At 35.5% G+C, this 20,555-nt stretch overlaps 1 protein-coding gene across 3 annotated transcripts in view; it reads right to left on the minus strand.

The window, feature by feature from the left end:
* Positions 1–20,555, minus strand: part of PIAS1 (protein inhibitor of activated STAT 1) — a 106,529-nt gene that overhangs the window by 28,680 nt on the left and 57,294 nt on the right. For all 3 annotated transcript variants that reach the window (XM_037155544.2, XM_037155543.2, XM_037155545.2), the window contains exons 3-7: positions 12,455–12,539; positions 12,152–12,199; positions 11,169–11,259; positions 10,367–10,501; positions 4,913–5,018 (exon numbers count right to left, since the gene is read on the minus strand). In XM_037155544.2, the coding sequence (XP_037011439.1) occupies positions 4,913–5,018; positions 10,367–10,501; positions 11,169–11,259; positions 12,152–12,199; positions 12,455–12,539 (465 nt within the window). The remainder of the gene's footprint in view (positions 1–4,912; positions 5,019–10,366; positions 10,502–11,168; positions 11,260–12,151; positions 12,200–12,454; positions 12,540–20,555) is intronic.

The following is a 20,555-nucleotide window of genomic DNA, read 5'->3' on the forward strand; positions in this document are numbered from 1 at the left end:
ATGTGTGGTTGTATTTAAATTTATTTAAAATCCAGTTCCTCAGTTGCACTAGCAACATTTCAAGTGCTCAATAACCGCAGTTGCTGATGGCCACCAAATAGGACAACATTTGTAGGACAACAGATGTAGGACATTTCCGGCATCACAGACTGTTCCATTAGACAGTGATGTTCTAGGTTTGTTTTCTGAAGATAATTTTTATCTTTTCTTAATATTAGATTATTCTACGGGCTGGAAACAATTGAACATATTAAGTCCAATATTCCATTGTATAGGCAAGGAAACAGAGGCATAGACATTTGATTTTTATTCTGTAGCCCTTTTAAGAGTTTACATCAACAAACATCTGAGGATCTACTATGTGCTCGACGGGCACTGTGCTAAGCACTAGGAACACAAAGAAAAATAAGATTAAATTCCTGTCCAAAGAAACTAATAGTCCAGTAGAAAGTAAAGATACTAATGGAAATATGTTCAGGAGTCAACTTTGAACATAGAAATATGTTCAGGAGTCAATATGTAGAAGTCAACTCTTCTACAGTAGGAGTTCTGATAAATCTCACGGAGAACGTGAAACCTAAAAAATAACTAAAGCTGGGCAAAGGAGGCAACAGAGAAGTTTTGAGGCACAGGGAACAATACTCACAAAGCACCGAGGAAAAACAAGATAATTCTAAAGTATTTTTGAAACATAAAATATGAGAAGAGTGAATACAGATGACACTGGAAGTAATAAGCACGTGCCACATCACAGAAATCTACACATGTCATCCTAACAAAGTTGGAGTTTTTATTCCACTGGCGTTAAGGAGACATGGGTTGCAATGGAATGGTAAGTGGTTAGATCTGTATTAATCATTTAGGTTACTACCAAAAGAGAGATGAAGAGGAGCCAAGAAAGGAGAGGAATACTTTATTTAAGAAAAAGTTTTTAAAATAAAGGCAGGATATGAGAATTTAAATAAGAACAGTGATTTAATGAAGAGAGAAAAGACAGATGAGAAATACTTAGAGTGTAAGTTTGATAGAACTTGGTGAGTTCAGTTTTAAATACTTGCATTTGAGGAACCAACAGAATGTTTCAGTGAAGGCAGTTAGCTACACATTTCTATGTATGAAATTCAGGGGAAGGTCTGGGGTGAAGGTATCTATGTGGAAGTTGGTGCCAGTTTAAACCACAAGACTGGATGTGATTATCTCTAGGGAAAGTATGCACAAAAGTGGACCAAGGATGAAACCCCTGGGAAAACATTTAGCATGCTTTCCTTAAGATAATCCATTGAAGGCAAGCGTTGAGTAGTAATAGTCAGAGAAGAGAATTTCAAGCAGAAAGTGGTTGATATGAAACACATACACACAAAAAAAACCATCAAACATAAAATCTGAAAAGATAAGCATTAAACTTGGCAATCAGAGTACTGCTTTGTGACATCTGAGAGCAGTTTCAGTGGAAAGTTAGGAGTTAAGAGATCACAATGGGTTGCAGTGAGGAATAAGTATAGACTACTCTTTCAAGAAACTAGGATGAGAACAATAGGAGGAACACAGAGGTCTACCTCAAGAATAATTTGTTTTTCTATTTTTTTTAAAGGATAAAAAGAACTTGACAGGGAAGGTTGACAAAAAGAGCCTGTAAAGAGGGAAATGAAAATACAGGACAGAGTGCAGTAATATGGAGCCAGGTCTCTTAATACTCTTTCTGAGTATCAACTTCTGGATAATCTCATACACAAATCAAATACCAAAAGTCTAACAATGCACTCTGATCTCTCCCCTGTAACCTGGTCATTTCAATACTGTTTTCCATTTCAGTAAACAGCACTACCATGTAACCTGGTGCTTCTGAAGCCCAGAACACCTTTACCTCTCCTTTTTCTTCACTCCCCACATGTAACCCACCACAATTTCTACACTTCGACACTTCTTGAATTGTCCATTTTTCTCTACTTCCATCACCATTACCTTAGTTCAAGATATCATTATCTGTTATCTCTACAATACATTCCAAACTACCATCACTGCATTAACCTTAGCACTCGCCACCTTCAATTCAATAGTTGGCAATCTTTCTATTGCTCAAATCTGATCATGTCACTCTGCTTAAAAATCTATTGCCTACGTGACTTTGCCCTGTGGCCATCTCTCTGGCCACTCTCTTCCCTTTTTCTCTCCACTCCAGCTCCATTGGCCTTGTGTCTTGACATATCCACCTCACATCTTTGGGCTTAAATGCTCCTCATCCTTACAATCTTGTATTAAACATCACAGCACCAGAGAGGACTATGTTCTGTTATTACCTCTAGAGCTCCCTGTCTTTTTTCTTTAAGACACAAGTCCCAACTGGAATTCATTAATGACCTGTGCAATTATTTAATTCTGCCTTTCCCACAAGACTGCAAACTTCTGGGGGGGATGCAAGGCTGCATATGTCTTGTTTAATACTACATTCTCCTGTGCCTAGAACATAGGAGACTCTTAATATTCTTGAGTGAAAAGAGTAAATGAATAAAAGATTAATCAGGAAAAGGAATATTTCCTCCTGAGACTGAAGAAAATAAAGTAAGGAAGGGTACAGGTGCAGGTGCATTGAAAAGCAGTTACGATGGCACTAAGACTAACAAAGAAACTGACAGTTTAGAGAATTCACATGATGTAGCCCCAATTTTCCTGCACTGACAGTGCGCCGAGAGGAGGACAGTGCTTGCACCAAGTATGGCCAAGCTGTCAAGTGACTGCTTAAAGGAAGGGGGAGAGGAAGCAGGACCTTGACCAAGAATTACTAAAGGACTGTTTCTGTGATACTTGTGAGGGGACAATTCTACACAAACGTGAAAACTACAATATAAAAATCAACTTAATCAAAGGATGAATTCTCTGGAAAAAGTCTAAATACTAGCAACTTTATTCTTTCAAGAACATAATAGTGCCTGATTCAACTACTAAAACTTTGCCAGTAGACTTTATTGATGAGTGACTCATATTTATAGCTAATTTGATTCTTCAAAAATATCTAAGAAACCTACCAACATTTTCTTCTGTCAAGTTGTTTTATGTAATCTTTTAATTGCAGTTGATACGTTAGGAAAGTTATTTCTTTACAGATAGCATAAAGGCAAATAATCTGTTCTTTAGTTAAATACAGCAAATGTCTTATTGGTGGGATCCAAACTAATGTATTTTTGGTTCCTGAAGCCAGTAAGATATTAACTGCCACAACAATCCTACCCAATCTGCAGTCACCCTTCACCTCCAGCACTGTATCAGAGATGAAATCAATGGCTTTCGAATTATGCAGCTTTTGCTGCTTAATAGTGGCTAACAGTGGTTACTTCCAGGAAATAGAATAATTCTAGGCTCACCTCCCCACTTTCCCTCCAGATGATGCTGCAGCTACAAGTGGGAAAGAGTTAAGAGCTTGTGCAAAGACAGCTTGCTACTGCATCACTGTCATCATCATCATTAAGTATAACAGATTCATCTGCCTTATTTCTTGGTATAACCTTTTCCATACCTAGAATTAGGCTCACCTAATTCCAGAATGCTTTCTAATTACATGAGATCCTAGACTATGTGGCAAATACAAGAGTCTCAGTAGAATGACCAGGCATGGACTTCAGCTAGAGTGTGGGGAAAAAAATTCTTCTCTTGCACTCTCCCTCAAAACAGATGTCAGATCCTTCTTATTTTCAGGATCCCTTATTATCTGTTTGTCCCTGCCAAATGGTGCTTCTACTCCCGTAGACCCCAACCCATTGCTGTCATTCTAGCTCTCCACTGTCAATGAATGCCTACTGAGTCAGCCAAAAAATGTGTGCCTCCTGACTCAGGATTATTATTTGCCTTTTTAAAAAGCCCCTTTAGTATGGAGAAATCCTTCAATGAACTACTGTGGATATACAGATATTCAGAGGTAGTAGATTTTTTATTCTGGCATAGAAACAGGTTATAAAAAGAGACAAAAGCTATGTCACAAAAGGAAATGAGACAACAGCTGGCCTTACTATTTACTTTTTTCCACCACATCGTTCCTAACTATAAATCTTATCGTGGGCTTCATTAATCAGTTCACATCAAGAATCCTTAACGGGTAGCTACATTAACTCTTGTCTGCAGAAGTTTTATTCCCTAAGCACCCAGCCCCATTCCCAAATCCATCCATGAAAAATCTATCCCTCACAAAGAAAACAATAAAAGACCTTAGTCCACCTTTTAGAAAAGCTGACAAACTCTGGCCTTAACTCTCAAAAATTGAGGCCAAGAGAGTAAATCTGCAGACCTTACTACTACATCTCACTCGACATGACAAAATGAATCACCTAGTCACTAATACCTATGAACCCAGACTTTGGAGGGGTTTTAGAAACCAGATGGTACAAACCTAGTTACAGATGAGGAATATGAGCCTCACAGGAGTGCAGGGACTTACCCACGGCCACATAATTAATTAACAGCAGAACTCACTTCGTTATTATCTCTACGACTCCACTGACTCTCTTTTTGCTTTGTTAATGTGGGAATGTGGTTACCATATATCCCTGCACATTTTTCCTGGATAATCTCAAATGTGAAGTAATTCTCATGAAATATATATGCAAAGATTTCCTTCCCATCTCCTAGAATTGCTTAAACATTTACTTTATGCAGTTTTAGTAACATACCCTTCCACGTTCATGTACTGACTTTACAAAGTTCATGTTAAGATCAGTAAAATACAGATTATAAAATATAGGTCATGACAACTATATTAAATTACTCAAGTCTCGATTTATTCTACCTTGAAACAAGGTTTTCAGTTATGATAAGCTCTAATACTTTTTAAAAAGCCCTTAAATGTCTTGAGTTTAGAAAATACTACTCTAACCTTTACCAAAACAGTTCAACTACACAAATGAAGTAAGTTCATCATACGTACTTAAAGCTCTAGAATGATCCGGATTCCTTATTCCCTTTGCTCGTAACCTCTGAAGAAGAACTGTTGAGGACAACTGTTTTACAAGATATACTGCCATGGAATAGTTCTGGAAAAAAAAAAGATGCAGAAAACAAACAACATATGTAAGTAAACAGTACATCTAATTTAATCCCACAGTGATAGGGAAAGAAAACTAACACTTGTTAAACCACCTACTATATGCCAAACAGTATCTTAGGTGTTTTCATGAACAGTAGTAACTCCTTAATCCTAACCAAAAAGCTTCTGAGGTGGTCAGAAACCTACTTGGATGGATGAGGAAAGTAAAGTGAATAATGTAGAGAAGTAAAAGAACTTGCCCTAATTTTGCAACTTTCAAGTGATGAAGCCAGGTCTCTCATGCTTCTATATTGAAGCTAATCTTCAATAAGTGCTAAAGCACTTACATAAAAGAACACAATTACAACTCAATATAAACCAATGTCAATAAGATGCCAAACTCGTCATGAACCATCATTAGGAGGCTGTATATTTACATATATATATGTATATATATGAAATAGTAGTTATTTAAAAAATTACAAGTTAGATTGGCTTCCTAACCTATATTTATTTAATCTCTATGCCTTTAACTAGTCCTTGAAAAGACCCTACTTGGGCCATTATCACAACAAGCAGAGGGAATATTAAAGATTTTCAATAAAAAGCAGCTAGGTTGGCAAATGAATGAATATCCATTACCAGCAGAGAGACTACCCAGAGACGGGGAGGAAAGGAGGACAAAGGAAAAAGTTAATCAACAGGCCAAGGAAGAGAGAAGGGTATGTGACTGCATAACAGGAAGAAAAAAGGGCTGAGGTTTATGAGGGTAAGAGAGATCTAGATGAGAAGGCCCACTTCCCATTTGGTATGGGAATCAAGAGGAAGATCAAGAGATTTGGAAAGAAGCAAAAGAAAAAAAGTTACCGCCATCTTCTATCTTATACTTAGTATCTTATACTTACATACAGTTTTGAAGCACTCAATGTAAGACTATCTGCTTCATTTAAACCTCACAGAAGGCCTATAAGAAATCGGTAGGATAAGCATTTTTCTAAGTGAAGGGCTGATGAAACTGAGGCACAAAAAGCAACTTGCTCATGATCACATATCTGCTTGGTGATGAAGCTGCACTAGAAGCCAAGCGGAGAGGGGCCCGGGGCACGGACTGCACGACCGAGGTCAGCGGAGTTCTCCCCAGCTCCCGCCTTCGCACACTCCGACTGCTTGACTCCCCCAACCTAGTCCCATGCACGTTTCGACTTTCAGTTCCTCTCAGTTTTAAAAATGCTTTTCCCTCTTTTGACGAGAGAAAAATATCCTATAATACCCTCGGAAAGGTCAATTTTTCATTTAGAGTTCATGTTCACATGTTATACAAGTTTTAAAAAACGAAGTGTCAAAGCTAATTTACTTTCATTTGTAAATTTAACAATTAATGAGGAAAAAGTAATCTTAATATTTGCCTAAGTTTTAGAGAATACAACATATCAATCTAATATTAAACTTAAAAGGCTTCTTTTAGAGGGAAAATTTTTATTCACCTTTATTATTTATTTAATTAATGTTTCCAGTATGACAGAAACTAGAGAAATGCTAATTAACACTGTGAAATTATGTACTGACAGCTTGAATCTTCAGAACTAGAAATTACCCTAAGGGTTTATATAAAATTTTAAAGAAAGATCAAGTAGAACCACAACTACAAGTTCAGGAAAAGGCATGCTCACTCTAGTTGAAACATGTAACCAAAGAAGAAGAAAAAGAAAAAAAAAAGCAGAAGCAGCAGCAACAGCAAAAAGAACATCCGGATCCGGTATCAACAAATGCCACCTGTACTGATAATACGGAATTAAATCTTACATCACATGAAAGAGATTCAGTAGCAACACCCCTAAAAGTTAATAGTGGTATAGTATCTCTTCTTTTAGGTAGTTGTTACACTGTTCTCAGTAACTCTTCGAAGTACTACCTAACTCCGACTACTGATATATATTGCATTACACTGATGTTTTTGTCAAATGCTTTCTTTGAAAGTCTTCAAAACTGTCTCTCAAAGTTCATAGGCCATTTTCTCCATAATTAAGATATAGTCTACTTATTAAGTGCTTTTTATACCAGTATGTAAATAACTTCTCTACAATAAACATTTAAGAAATTCTAAATGCAGTGACTATCTAAGGTAGGATAAGACATTACAATAGAGTATCTTTACAAGTTGAATGAAAACTAGTGATTGAGAAATAACTATTAAATTGTCTTCTGGGCTTTGAAAAAGAGTAATTTTCTTTCAATGTTTTACCTCAAAAAAGGTCTCTAACCCGTAGATCGGGAGTCTATACGAGATCTCGCCTCACCTGGAAGACCTTCAAATCACTACCTGTTTTCTAAGACGCGGAAGCCTCTCCACGGGAAGAGCACCCCCCTCTGGTGCTGTGTGGGTATCGGCAACCACCTTCCCTCCTGTCCCGCAGGTTCAGCCTTGTTCTCAGTTCACTGTAAACCCTGATGTCTACCACACTTCCTTGGCAGGCTATACTTTTCTCGCAAGGAGGAAAAAAACAAACATTTTAATACCCCCTTCAAAGAAGGGGTCAAAAAGGGGAAACCCAAGGTATACTAGAAGTGTAGCAATAAAAAGGATTCAGAAAACCTAACAATATTAATTAGGCAAAGGAAACAAATGTGACCTTGGCAGATGTCAAAAAACTGATAAAATTCAAAATATGTTTCTCACAAGAATATCTACTAAAAGAGGAATATAGGAATGTATCACTGATGTAATAAGCTCTATCAGAAATTAATAATTATTATAATACTTAATGTTGTGACACTAGTAGTATCCTCATTAACATAAGGAACAAGTGAAGAAATGTCCACTAGCACATTATTTAACATTGTTTTGAAGGTTCTAGCCAGCACAACAGAAAGTATGGCCCAAGTATTAGGATTATTTGTATAATGATACATCTGAAACTCATACTACCTACCAAGAAGTAACAGGAAATCAAATAAAAAGTTATTGGAACCAATATATGACATAACTGGCTTTTAAATAAGTTAACAATAAATAAGATTTGGGGGAGTAATGCAGGAGGTACAAGCCTTTCTGCGATTACTTTTTCAACCTGTCTGGCCACCCTACTTTATTAAAGCCCGTTTAATCTTTCACTCTCAGCAGACTTACCTCACAAACCTAAGTCATCTGATCGGAACTTGCTCATCTCTCCAGTATCAATCACATATACTTATCCAGTCCTTTTATTCTTCCATTAAAAAATAGAAGCTGTCCCTTCTAGCTATCCCGCATTACGATGCAGTTCACTATCGATTATCCCCTTTTCTCTTGTATATTAATCTCTTCCTTTCCAAAGGATACCTGTCATCATCTTAACACATGTTAAAGACTCTCCCATTAAAGTCAAAAATAACTCTCACACTTCTCTCCAGCCACACTTCTATAACTCACTATCTCTACTGCCTCAGCTCCACCTGGTCACCTTCTGGCTTCTCCCACCACCCACCAAAAAGAGCCCACACTAAATAAAGCCACTTTTGTGTTCTTGATTCAAAGGGTATTTTTCAGGGTTTACCATACTTGACTTCTCAACATCTGTTCAACACTGCTTACCACATCCTTCCTTTTTGAAACTCTTCCATGGCTTCTCATGCCCACCTTCTAAGGCTGGGCCTTTCTTACCTCTCCAGCCTCATGTCAACTATTTCTCTGTGCCTTTCCCCGCACTAAAGCCACAGCGGCTCCCTTTCAGTTCCTTGAAAACAGCTGCGTTCATCTCTACCACAGGGCTGTTGTGCAGGTTGTTTTCTCTGAACCTTTTGCCTGATTCCTTCCACCCTTCTCTCAGCTCTTGGCCCAGTGAACTACTTTATCAGGGAAGCCCTGCCTCATCTCTTTCTAGTTCAAAATATCCTCTAGTGCAGTCTAAAATCACCACGCACCTCTCTCCCTTATGGTCCCTAAGATAAATACATTCACATTTTTGTGTGTGACCACCTGACCCTTGGATCTCAGGATCCAAGAGAGTAATAATTTTTCCCCTTGCTATGATACTATAGTATGGTTCATTGCATACAGTAAGCATTAAAGAAATTTCAATTGAATTAGTGAATAGATATGAGCTCGTATCACAAAACTGAATTAAAAACATTCTGACATTGTTCCAGAAAAAGAATGCTAGTATAAGAAATAATATTTTAAAAGTTCAGAAACACACCCAGGACAGATAAAAATCAAATAGATAATAATGGTGTATTCTGAATAAGCATTTATTTAGTGGTATTAGAACAAATGAATGACTAAAAGAATTAAAGTAAATTTTTATTTCACACCACACATAAATTTATGGATTACATATTTAAGGGAAAACAAGAAACCTCTAAGTCTAGAAGAAAATATAAACAAATACTATTTACATATCTCAGGGAGGACCAGTAGGCTATGCATTGACGGGGGCTAGGAGCAAGAGCAAAGACTATGAAGGGAAAAAAAACTGGCTCCATAATAATTTAAATCTTCTACACATGAAATAACTACAGAAATAAAAATAAAAGGCAAATAAACTAAAACAAATATTTGCAACATGGGAAGAAAGGTTAAGTCTTAACATTATTAAGAACTCACAAATTAATAAGAATAAGAAAAACAACATAGATATGAATATAATTTTAAAATAAAAATAATCACAAACATAAAATGTTAAATGTCAGTAATAGTAAAAGGAGTACTAATTAGAGCAATGTGGTGCCATTATTTATCTATTAAAATTAGTAAAGATTTAAAAAAAATACGGTGCTGACAGGGTAGGAGTCAACAGGCAAGTGAATAAACACTGAGAGTCAGAGGGTAAATCTGTACAATACATCTTTCATAAGGTAACCCACCAATGCACGCAGTATTTCTTTTTTTTTTTACACGCAATATTTCTTAAAATTCAGCATGCTCTTTGACTCAGTAACTCCATTCTAGGAATTTACTCTATGTAAATTATCATGTCCCTAGGAAAACTATAGATACTAGTATAGTCTTCAAAACGCTCTTTGAAATAGTAATGAAGTAATCAAAAAATAAATCAATTAAGTCCTGAACAGCAGGAATTAGACTAAATTACGGCACATGCACACTGGAATATAATGCAGCCGTCTAAAATCCTGTAGATGAATATGTAACAACACAGGAAGACATTTATGATAAACTGCTGAGTGAAAGATCGGGTTATAAAACACTGGGACTTTACGATCCTATTTTGAAAATGGGAACATGTTGAAAATTCATTATGAGACAAAAATAAATCCCTCTGCAACTCATTTTACAATGCGATTTACATATAAGCTCAGGTAGCCATGGAGATTAACCCATCGTAATATAAAAACTTGGTATATAAAAAAACTACTTACTCTTCCAATTTCTGCAGTCCAAGAAACAACAATGGTGTTTGGTACTGTTGTGGACAATCGGACAAGTGAGGTGATATTAATTGGTCGGCTGGGTCGCTTTGGTTCCACACCATTTTTAGTAGGTGGAAGATAACCCTAAGAATAAAGTATAATTTATTTCTGCTTATTATCTCTATAATCATTTCAACTTCCATTTTCAAAAAACCCCTACAAACCATGCACTAGAATATACGACTATTTCCATTAAAAAGTAGAGAAGCAAACATTTACAAGAATTGCCTGTGTTTCTCTAAACAACCCTATAGTCTCATTATACTAAGCCTAAAAAAAATGTTGGCGAGAGATCTACACTGGATCCTAGCCAAAAGGCTAAGAAGCAAACAGTGACAGATCTTAAAAATCTCTAAAATTAAAGAATCAGAATAAATTCATAAAAATCTCGAATAGGTATATACAAGGAATACTGGAAAGATAATTGATAACAGCCCCTCCCCTCACCCCACAGCATTCTTCCATTCTACCACAGGCTTCCAGATGTACATGAATATAGCTGAGGTCTTACTGAAACAATTTCTTCTCCCCCAAATCCAGTGCATCATTAAGACACCCAACTCCAAGTCCTAGATTTTGTCTCCACAGCTGTTAACTGTACATAGTTGGTAAAAAGCATTTCGCTCAGTGAATATATATCCAAAATAGAGATGTTTTCTCAATAAAAAAAACTATGATTAACAACAGCTGTGATGACCATTTAATACCTGTGTTGGCAATACATTTAGAAAAAAAAGCTTTTAGGACTTACTGGAAGGCTGCAAGGTTTTGTATTCACTTTCACACAAAGATTGGGTGGGAAGTGATCTTCTTGTGGACAACTGGTTTCTGATAAACAAAACCTAAACAATAAAGAACAAGTTTAATTTCCTTTATTAAAATGTGACTTCATTAGTATTTTTGCTCAATAGCTAATCTAAAAGATGGTCAAACTTAATTTAAAAACTATCAGACTAGACATTTCATAGGATGAATAAGCATATTTAAACAGGTTTAAAGTAGGTAATTCTGTCAATATAGTTTCAGTGATCAGGACTATCCACTTGTAGTTGTCTGCATAATGTTTCCAATTATTTAAGCATGTTCTGAGGGGATGAAGGGAAAAGGTTTTATAGTTGACCAAATTTAAGTAATTCTGAATCAAAAAATGAAATTAAGTTTTCTTAATATAGAACTTCTCAAGAGCTAGGCTAACATCCATGTAACTTTTTAAGAGGGAGATATAATACAAAGTATCTCCAAACTTTATTTGCCTGTGGAATTTTTTGTTTTTAGCAAAATGTTCTAAGTCCATCCCCTGGATCTAATTCTATCCACTAAGCAAGGCACTCCATTATTCCCTGAGAATCAAAGATTGATGAATCAAATGTTGAATAATAACATTATTTATATCCACATGCATTTAGAATACTATTTTAGAAACCCCATCCTGGCTGCTATGGTTCAGTGAGTTGAGCACCTGCCTGTGAACCAAAGGGTTGTGGGTTTGATTCCCAGTCAGGGCACATGTCTGGGTTGTAGGCCAGGTCCCCAGTTGGGGGTGTGAGAGAGGCAACTGATCCACATTTCTTTCCCACACTGATGTTTCTTTCCCTTTCTCTCTCCCTTCTCCTCTCTCTAAAAGTTAATAAATAAAATCTTTAAAAACAAAAAAAGAAAACTAGGTGAATTTTAAAAAATCTTTCAGGAACATTAACTTTTAAACTTCCGTATATACTGTAGTCAACACTGTACCTTAACTGGACCTGCACTGTGAAGTCACATTTGGTCCCAGAAATATCCCTAGAAAGGACAGAATAAGAACTACAATTATTTTTAAAATATGCACATGAAAGCTGATTCAAAGACACTGTTACTCCAGGTAGTTTTTCAAATGATCAAAAATACAACTGTTTTTTTGGTAACTAACACTATAATAGGATTTTCAAAACTAATATTTGCATGACACTAATGCCCAATATGCTATTTTTAAAAATCACTTATAGATAAGACTGGACTTAAAGGCCAAACTGCACGTTACACTTGAGCTGAACTTACATCGAAGTACTGATTTGCTGCACTTGTTGTGGTGTCAATGCAAAAGCAAAACAGGTTTCTCGAAAGCGCTGACTGTTGTCTGATGCTAAAGAAAAAAGAAGAATTATACTTTTAAATACCTTCAAATTCATCAATAAAGAACACAATAAAAATAAATAACCAATCACATGCCTTTCATTAACTGAGATATATTTTCGAGTTTAGATAACAAGGTAACGAAAGCACTAAAGAATATAAAATGTGCCAGTTGTAGGAAAAGGCACGAAAATGGCTAACTCCAGAAAATACATCAGGACTCAGATTCAGGAAATATGTAATCCAAGAAATATTAATAAAATATAATCTAATTGTATAAAGTTGGCATCTAAGAAGCACACTTGTAGATAAAACATGCTGATATTAATTTTACTTAAAGTAGAACATAAACCCACTTAAAGATAAAGTACATGGTTGCTGAGCTGAGTAACAAACACATGCACCTGGAGATCTGCCCAGGTAAGGTGACATCTAGTCTTTACGGCAAATTAAGACTTTCGTCATCTACTAACTATACCATTCAAGTTTTACCTAATAAATATCATCTATAGTTTCTTCTATGCTTAGATGACTTGACTTCGGAATCTGCTTGTGGTCACTCACTATCTCAAAGATGCAAAGAGTTACAATAGAGGAAGGGACTAAAGGAAAGGGAGAGAGAGAAAGGGAGGTGGAGGGAGAGAGAAAAGAGCCGAAGAACAAGCACAGGTCAGTGCAGAGCAGGGATTCACACAGCATGCTGCTGTGAGAAACAACAGCCCTATTAGCTTTTAATACACATTATATATACGAAAAATCAGTGGTCAACATCCCTCTTGGTCACTAATATTTTCTCAGTGCTTGGCACAAGGAAGTACTGAATGACGGTTGACCGAAGAAAATAATATGCAAATTAAGAAAGAGCAGATTAAACTATTTAAACTGTACTTTTCCAGGGTAATTTTCTAGAACTAAAAGATCCCTAAAAGCTAATACCAAAAGAATCCCTGGCCTGTGGGCCACTTAAACCTGTGAAGAAAAAGCAGCTGAATTTGGCCAACTCTTGCTTAAAAACTGGGTTTGATCCTACTTGCAAGCACCAATTCCTCTACAACTACCACCAAACTGCAGTGTGCCACACTGAACAATCTGTACAAACGTTTAACTATGAGGGGAAAAGCACTGCTGCTCTTTATCTCAAAAAGGACAGGTTTGTGTTTCTGCTTTCTGTGTGGCAGTTTTTCTCTTAAAGAATCTATCCCCAAGAAGTAGTTACTAACCAGAAAGTTATCTTAATTGTGAAGTATCAACCTGGCAAATGGCCAATAACCAAGGACCAGACAGTTTCCTGTGTCAGGCATAATGCAAGTAACTCCTTTGCTTCTTAGAGATGATGTCTCTATAAAGATTAAATTTAGTCCAGTAAGTTTAGCCTAATTTAGCTTTCTGGCTCCATTCTACGACAGTGCTAAAATAACTTCCCAAGTACAAACATTCATATTACTCAGTAGGCAAAATTTCAGATTCATTTTAGAATAGATGCGTACAGTAAGTTTTCTACATGTACATGCAGATTTAGATAGAGCAGATATGACTAAAATAATGAGGCAGTTTCTTGTGCCATACACAGAATCAGGTTTATTACTTAACAATAACCCCTAATTACAAAACATCCTCTTTTATACACAAATTATAATGTTCACAGTTATTACTATTTATCTGGAAAAGCATCTTTTTATACTAAGTAGTTTTCAGGCTTAATTTCTGTTATGAACACCAGTGAAGAATTTATAATTTGGGTCTTAGATAACAGAGTACCTAAAAACTTTAAGTGAATTAAGCTATCAATATCCTTTTTAGAAACATTCAAGCCAAACAATCATAAAATCTCCATACTCTTAGAAGTTATCCAAAACAGTGACTTGCAGTGTTGGGTGTATGCACCTCAGTGTTGTGTCTTGTATCCACACAGACACATGGATGCAGGGAAAAATAAGTACTTATAAAACAGGAGTTTTAAAAGTTGAGATTTTATATAAAATCTAAAATCTAGTTAATAAAAACACCTAAACTTTATGAAAACCTTACACTTCTCTTTTTGTGTTTTATAATATACAACATTAATAGTTTAATATACAACATATACATAGTATATGCTAAATTATTTTTCTGGGATATCCATATGATCAAATTAGTTTGTAGACCATTGATCTAGAGTTAAACCTTATTTCAATCCATCCATTCATACTTTGTTTAAATCCTTTTAGAGATGAGCAAGAGTGGCCATTACCTTATCAGGCAGAAGATGGCTGGTGATGAACAGTTTAATGGTAAGAAAGCTGGCCGCCCTATAGAGAGCAGCAAAGTTTAGTGGACACAGATGAGATCACACAGGCCTAGATTCCAAACTGGTTTTGCCACATATTTGCCTTGTGACCTTAGGTAGTTTCCCACTCTGAGTTTGTTCCCTTCAATATTTAAACACATATACACACAAACCCTAATTGGGTTATTTTGAAGAATATAAACACAGTAAGGTATTTAAAATAACCAACAATTCCCTTTTCTGTCCCCTTTCCTCCTTACGCTTTTATATTGAGTCGAAATATACAATGCTGTAACTTCCACCCATTGATGTCATACAGCATATCCAGCCATTTTTTGAATATTTTAGACAGCATTAATGTGCCCCCCACCCCACTGACTCTTCCCACTATGTTCCAGGGAAGATTTCGGAATTACCCACCACCCTAATAGTCTTCTTACTCTATAGGCAAATCCCAGGTTGTCACACCCTAAGGTGGCAGCCAGAACTGGACACATTCTGTCATAGCATACTTTATTCCAAATATTTGCACCCTCTGTACTGGCCCACCCCCACGGGAGGATTCCACCTCCAATGCCACTGATATTAGCCCTGCCCGGTGAAATGTGAGTGGAAGCATACTGCTTCCAAGCAGAACTCTGTCAGAGCTACCCTTCGGTTTTACCATCTTTCTTTCCAGTATGCTGTGACTCTAGAGTGAAGAGAGCATGGAGCAGTGCCACAGGTACAACACAAGCAAGAAATAAACCTTACTGGTTTGCCACTGAGATTTATGGTTGCTTGTAAGCTGACTGACATGTTATTCCTGCCAGGATGTGATTAGAACAGTATTTTTTTTAATCAACAACAACCATTTAATATTGTTAATGCACACAACAATCATGAAGAAATGATATCTGCTCTTTTTTTTAGATTTAGAAATTGAGGTTCAGGTGGTAATGTAACTATCAAGCCTCATATAAGTAGAACAAGAACTGGAACTCAGATCTATACATCTTCGAAGCTTATGTTCTCCTCATAATGTTAGATCTATTAGTTCCCCTAACAGGTGCTATACTTCTACAAATGCAGCCTAGTGTTATACTGGATCACAAAGAAAGAAGAATTACTCACGACCCCTCATCATAACTAGTTATCATTTTCACATATTTCCTTCCAGCCATTTTTATATCAAATTATGTATATAATTTGAAAGCTTTCTCTTAAAAATTATCCTTGCCACAACTATATTTTTCAATTACAATCTCTATTTTACAATCCCTGTATTTTAATTATTACATTGTATTCTATGTACAGAGTATATGAAAACTTTTATTACTTCCTTAATTAATCATTTAGGTTGTTTCTAACTTCTCATTATGTGAAACAACTCTGTGAACACCTTTGAATTTACAGGCTTGTTTCTGGAGAGCTAGTACTTATTATTGTCTCTGAATCAGTCCCAGATGTGAAGTTTTGGGGTCAAAAGGTATAGAGATTTTTATGGATCTTGACACATCAGAATGATTTTCAAATGGCTGTAACGTATGTAACATTTTAAATAAGGTTAGCAATTTATGCATCTACTAATTGTACCCTGCTCTGGCCTGCATTGGAGTTGTTGCTAATTTAATAGGTGGGTCCTGGTTACTCCTTAGTAGTTTAATTTGCATTAAGAATTTCCCTGTTTTTAGTTTCCTATTTAGTTGTTTAATCTTGTCCTACACCAATTTTTATATTTGCATAAGGATTTGATATATATAAACAGTGACCCTTGGAAATATGCTGAGTATTATTTCTCCCAGTCTGCTATATTTATTCATTCTGGCTACAATTTTGGATGATGTAAAAGTTAAATTTTTATGTTGTCTAATCTATCAATCGTCTTTGTAAATTCTAGTTGTTCCCTTTCTTAGGTTCAATCAACAAAAATTCAATTCTTTGGCCTGTTGTTTCTATGTAATTATTAACCCATCTGGAACTTATTTTAGAATGTGACACCTTAAAATCTAAATTTCTGCTACTACAAATTGCATACAGTTATACCAACACATTATTTGTTAAATAATCCTTCCCTATGGATATGTGTGCTTCCTTTATAATATATTAAATTCTTATATTCAACACAGTTTATTTCTCGGCTATTTTCCCAGTGATCTTTTTTATTTTGGTGCTAGCACTCTACTTTTTCATTGTATTAGCTTCATTACGTTTTAATATATTATAGCTAGGGTTCTCTCTCCATCTGTTCTTCTTGTTTCAAAACTTGAACATAGACTCAAATATTTATTCGTGTCCAACCTTCTGGCATTTCTATGCCACACTGGAAGAAGAGAAGATGCCTTGGGCCACACATTAAATACACTGTGACATGTAATCACAAAAATATCTGATAATGTCTTAAGTAAATCTACAACTTTATGTTGGGCTGCACTGACAGCTATCCTGGGCTGCATGGAGCCCACCAGCTGGACACCCCAGAATGATCTTCTGAATCCTTTGCTATTATTTTTAAAGCTCAATGGTATTTTGAGTAGAATTACAATATACCTATGAATTATTTTGAAATGACATCTTTATATCTTTAAATTTCCCCTCCTCAGGTACAGTACCTATGTCTGTTTATTCGTTTCCTCAAGGTTTTATCACTTTTATTATATAAATTAGTTATACAGTTCCCATTAAGATTATTCTTATGCCACATATTAATAATAGAACAAGATGAATAAATATTCATATAATGGAGTACTCTGCAACCAAAAAAAATAGAGACATCAGTAACACCAAAAGCTGGTTTCTTTCTGAAGATCAATAAAATTGGTAAACCTCTAGGAAGACTAATAAGAAAAAGAAAAGACAAAAATGACCAATATCCAGAATAAGAGGAGACATTACTATAAATTCTATAGACATTAAAAGCATATAGGAGAATATGATGAACACCTACATGGCAAATCTTCTGACAACTCAGAAAAAACTTTCTTGAAAATTTCCAGAGTATACTCAAGAAGAAGAAAGAGATTAACTGAATAGTCCTATACCTAGCAAAGAAATGGAATTTGTTGTTAAAAATCTTTCCTGAAAGAAAACTCTAGGTCCAGATATCTTAAGTCTACCAAATATTTAAGAAAAATATAATACCAATTCTACATAAACTGAAGAATTCTATCAAACATTTACAAAGTAATATAAATTCTATATAAACTCTTTCCAAAAAAAAATTAAAGAGGGAATACCCAACTCATTCTATGAAGCCATTATTACTCAAGTACCAAAGTAAAATAAAGACATTATAAGGAAATGAGCATAAACATAAATATTTTTAACAAAACTTTAATAAATCAAATCCAACTATATATATAAAAAAGATCATAACCAAAGGAGCTTTATCTCAGGAATGTTGCTTCGACATTCAAATCACTGGGTAAAACTAAAAATGAAACACCATATTGTCATTTCAATAGAAGTAGAAAATGCATTTGACAATAATTCAATATCCATTCCTGATTTTAAAAATACTCTCAGAAAACCAGAAACAAAAGTCACCTTCCTCAACCCAATAAAGAATTTATATGAAAAAACTTACAGCCAACATTGTATTTGAAAGTGAAAGACTAAATAAAACTTTCCCTAAAAAATTAGGAACAACGCAAAGATAGCCACTCTTATCATTTCTATTCAAGAATGGGCTGGAAATTCTCACTACTGTAACCAGGAAAAAAATTATAATCACCTGGATGAGAGAATAAGTAAAATTGTCTATCCACAAACAACAGGATGATCAATGTAGAATTTCTGTTACAATCTACAAAAAGCTACTAGAAAAAATTAATTTAGTGAGGTAAAGACGATACACAGAAGTCAGAAATTGACATTTAAACAACACATTTAGAATAGCATCCCTCTCATCAAAATACTTAGGGAGGGATAAATCTGACAAAGTGGTGCAAGATGTGTGCACATAAAAATCCTAACCACTCAAGAGAAATTAAGGACCCATACAAATGAAGAGATATACAGTGTTCATGGGTCAGAACACTCAATGTTGTTAAGATATCAGTTCTTTCCAAACTGATCTACAGATTCAATGTAATTCAATCAAAACCCTAGCTTTCTTCTTCTAATAAAGAAATAGACAAGGTGCTTCTAAAATTCACGTGGAAATGCAAAGCACCCAGAAGAGCCAAAACAACTTCAAAAAAGAACGAAGCTGGAGGGCTGGCACTAATTGATTTCAAGACTTACTATAAAGCTATAATAATTAAGTCAGAACAGTGTTCGTGTCAAGAGAGAAAATAGATCTATGAAGAATAGAGTCCTGACATGTACCTACATATACATGAACAACTGATTTCTGACAAAGGTGCAAAGGTAATTTAGTTACCAAAAAACAAAAAACAAAAAAAACCCACTATCTTCTTTTTTTTTTTTAACTGAGGTAACACTGATTTACAACATTATGTAAGGTTCAGGTAAACTGTCTTTTCAATGAATGGTGCTGTAAAAACTGGGTATCATATGTGCAAGAAAAAAAATGTTTGCCTCAAAATAGAGTATAAGTGATAGATATTACAGAAAGGGATAAAGCAGGAAACTCCAAGGGTTAGTCCCTCCTGCAAAACAACAATTAAGCTGGGAAAACATCAGAATCAATGAATTCAGAAGTCTGGAACCTGACCAGATACATACAGCAGCCTGAGGAATACCTGACGAAATTTGCTGAGAGCTGTGTGCGTGATCTAGGAACTACCCGCCATTCCTTAGCCTTACTGGGGCTGTGAAGACTGTGGCCCAAGTTCCTGGAAAGGCTGGCTAGTATGGACAGTAAGGACTTAGTCCTCCAAAATTTTGGGGCTGTGCATTTTGTTTGGTCTGGCAATTCCCTGAGAGACCAGAGCAGATTATTTCCCTTTGTTTCAAGACAGCATCAGGCTTCAGTAGCTTCCACAATAGCATATATCAAAAGATTTAAAAGAAATTACACCCTTTTGGGGGGGTTCCAAACATTTGGAGAGATGTCAGGTCACAGGCTGACTAAAGAGACAATGGAAGAGAAACTTCAGACTATACCCAACAAGAAACAAACACTGCAAAAATAGTGTCGAAAAAGTCACTATTCAAATGGGCAGCTACAGTCCCCAACAAGTAACAAAAGCAATCCCTGAAGAGAAGGAAAAATCTGATTTCCAGAGTTAGCACAGTAAAATACTCAAAATAGCCAGCTCTCAACAAAAAATTACAAGGATAGGCATAGAGGCCAAAATAATACAAGTGCAAGCCCAGAAATAAACCCTCACATCTATATGGTCAATTGATTTGACAGGCATCCTATTCAGTGGGGAAAGAAGTCTCTCCAATAAATGGTGTTAGGAAAAAATGGATATCCACAGGTAAAAGAGTGAAGTTAGACCTTTACATCATATACGAAAACTAACACAAAAGAGAACAAATGCTAAATTTAAGAGCTAAAATATAAAAACCTGAGAGGGAAATAATCTTCATAACTTTGTATTTTGCCAGGGTTTCTTTAATATGGCACCAAAAGCACAGGCAAAAGAAAAAATAGATAAACAAGGCTTCATTAAAACATTTGTGCATCAAAGGACACTAAAATGAGAGTACAAAGACAGCTCATGGAATAGCCACAAATATTTGAAATCATATATATGATAAGGGTTTAATAACTAGGAATGCCTAAAACTAAACAAGAAAAAAACAAACCCAATTAAAAAATGGCCAAAGAAGTTGAATAGCTATCTCTCTAAAGAATATATATAAAAG

The sequence above is a fragment of the Artibeus jamaicensis genome, unplaced genomic scaffold (genome assembly GCF_021234435.1).
Source record: "Artibeus jamaicensis isolate MK-2021 breed Jamaican fruit bat unplaced genomic scaffold, CSHL_Jam_final contig_548, whole genome shotgun sequence".
NCBI classification, from domain to species: Eukaryota; Metazoa; Chordata; class Mammalia; order Chiroptera; family Phyllostomidae; genus Artibeus; species Artibeus jamaicensis.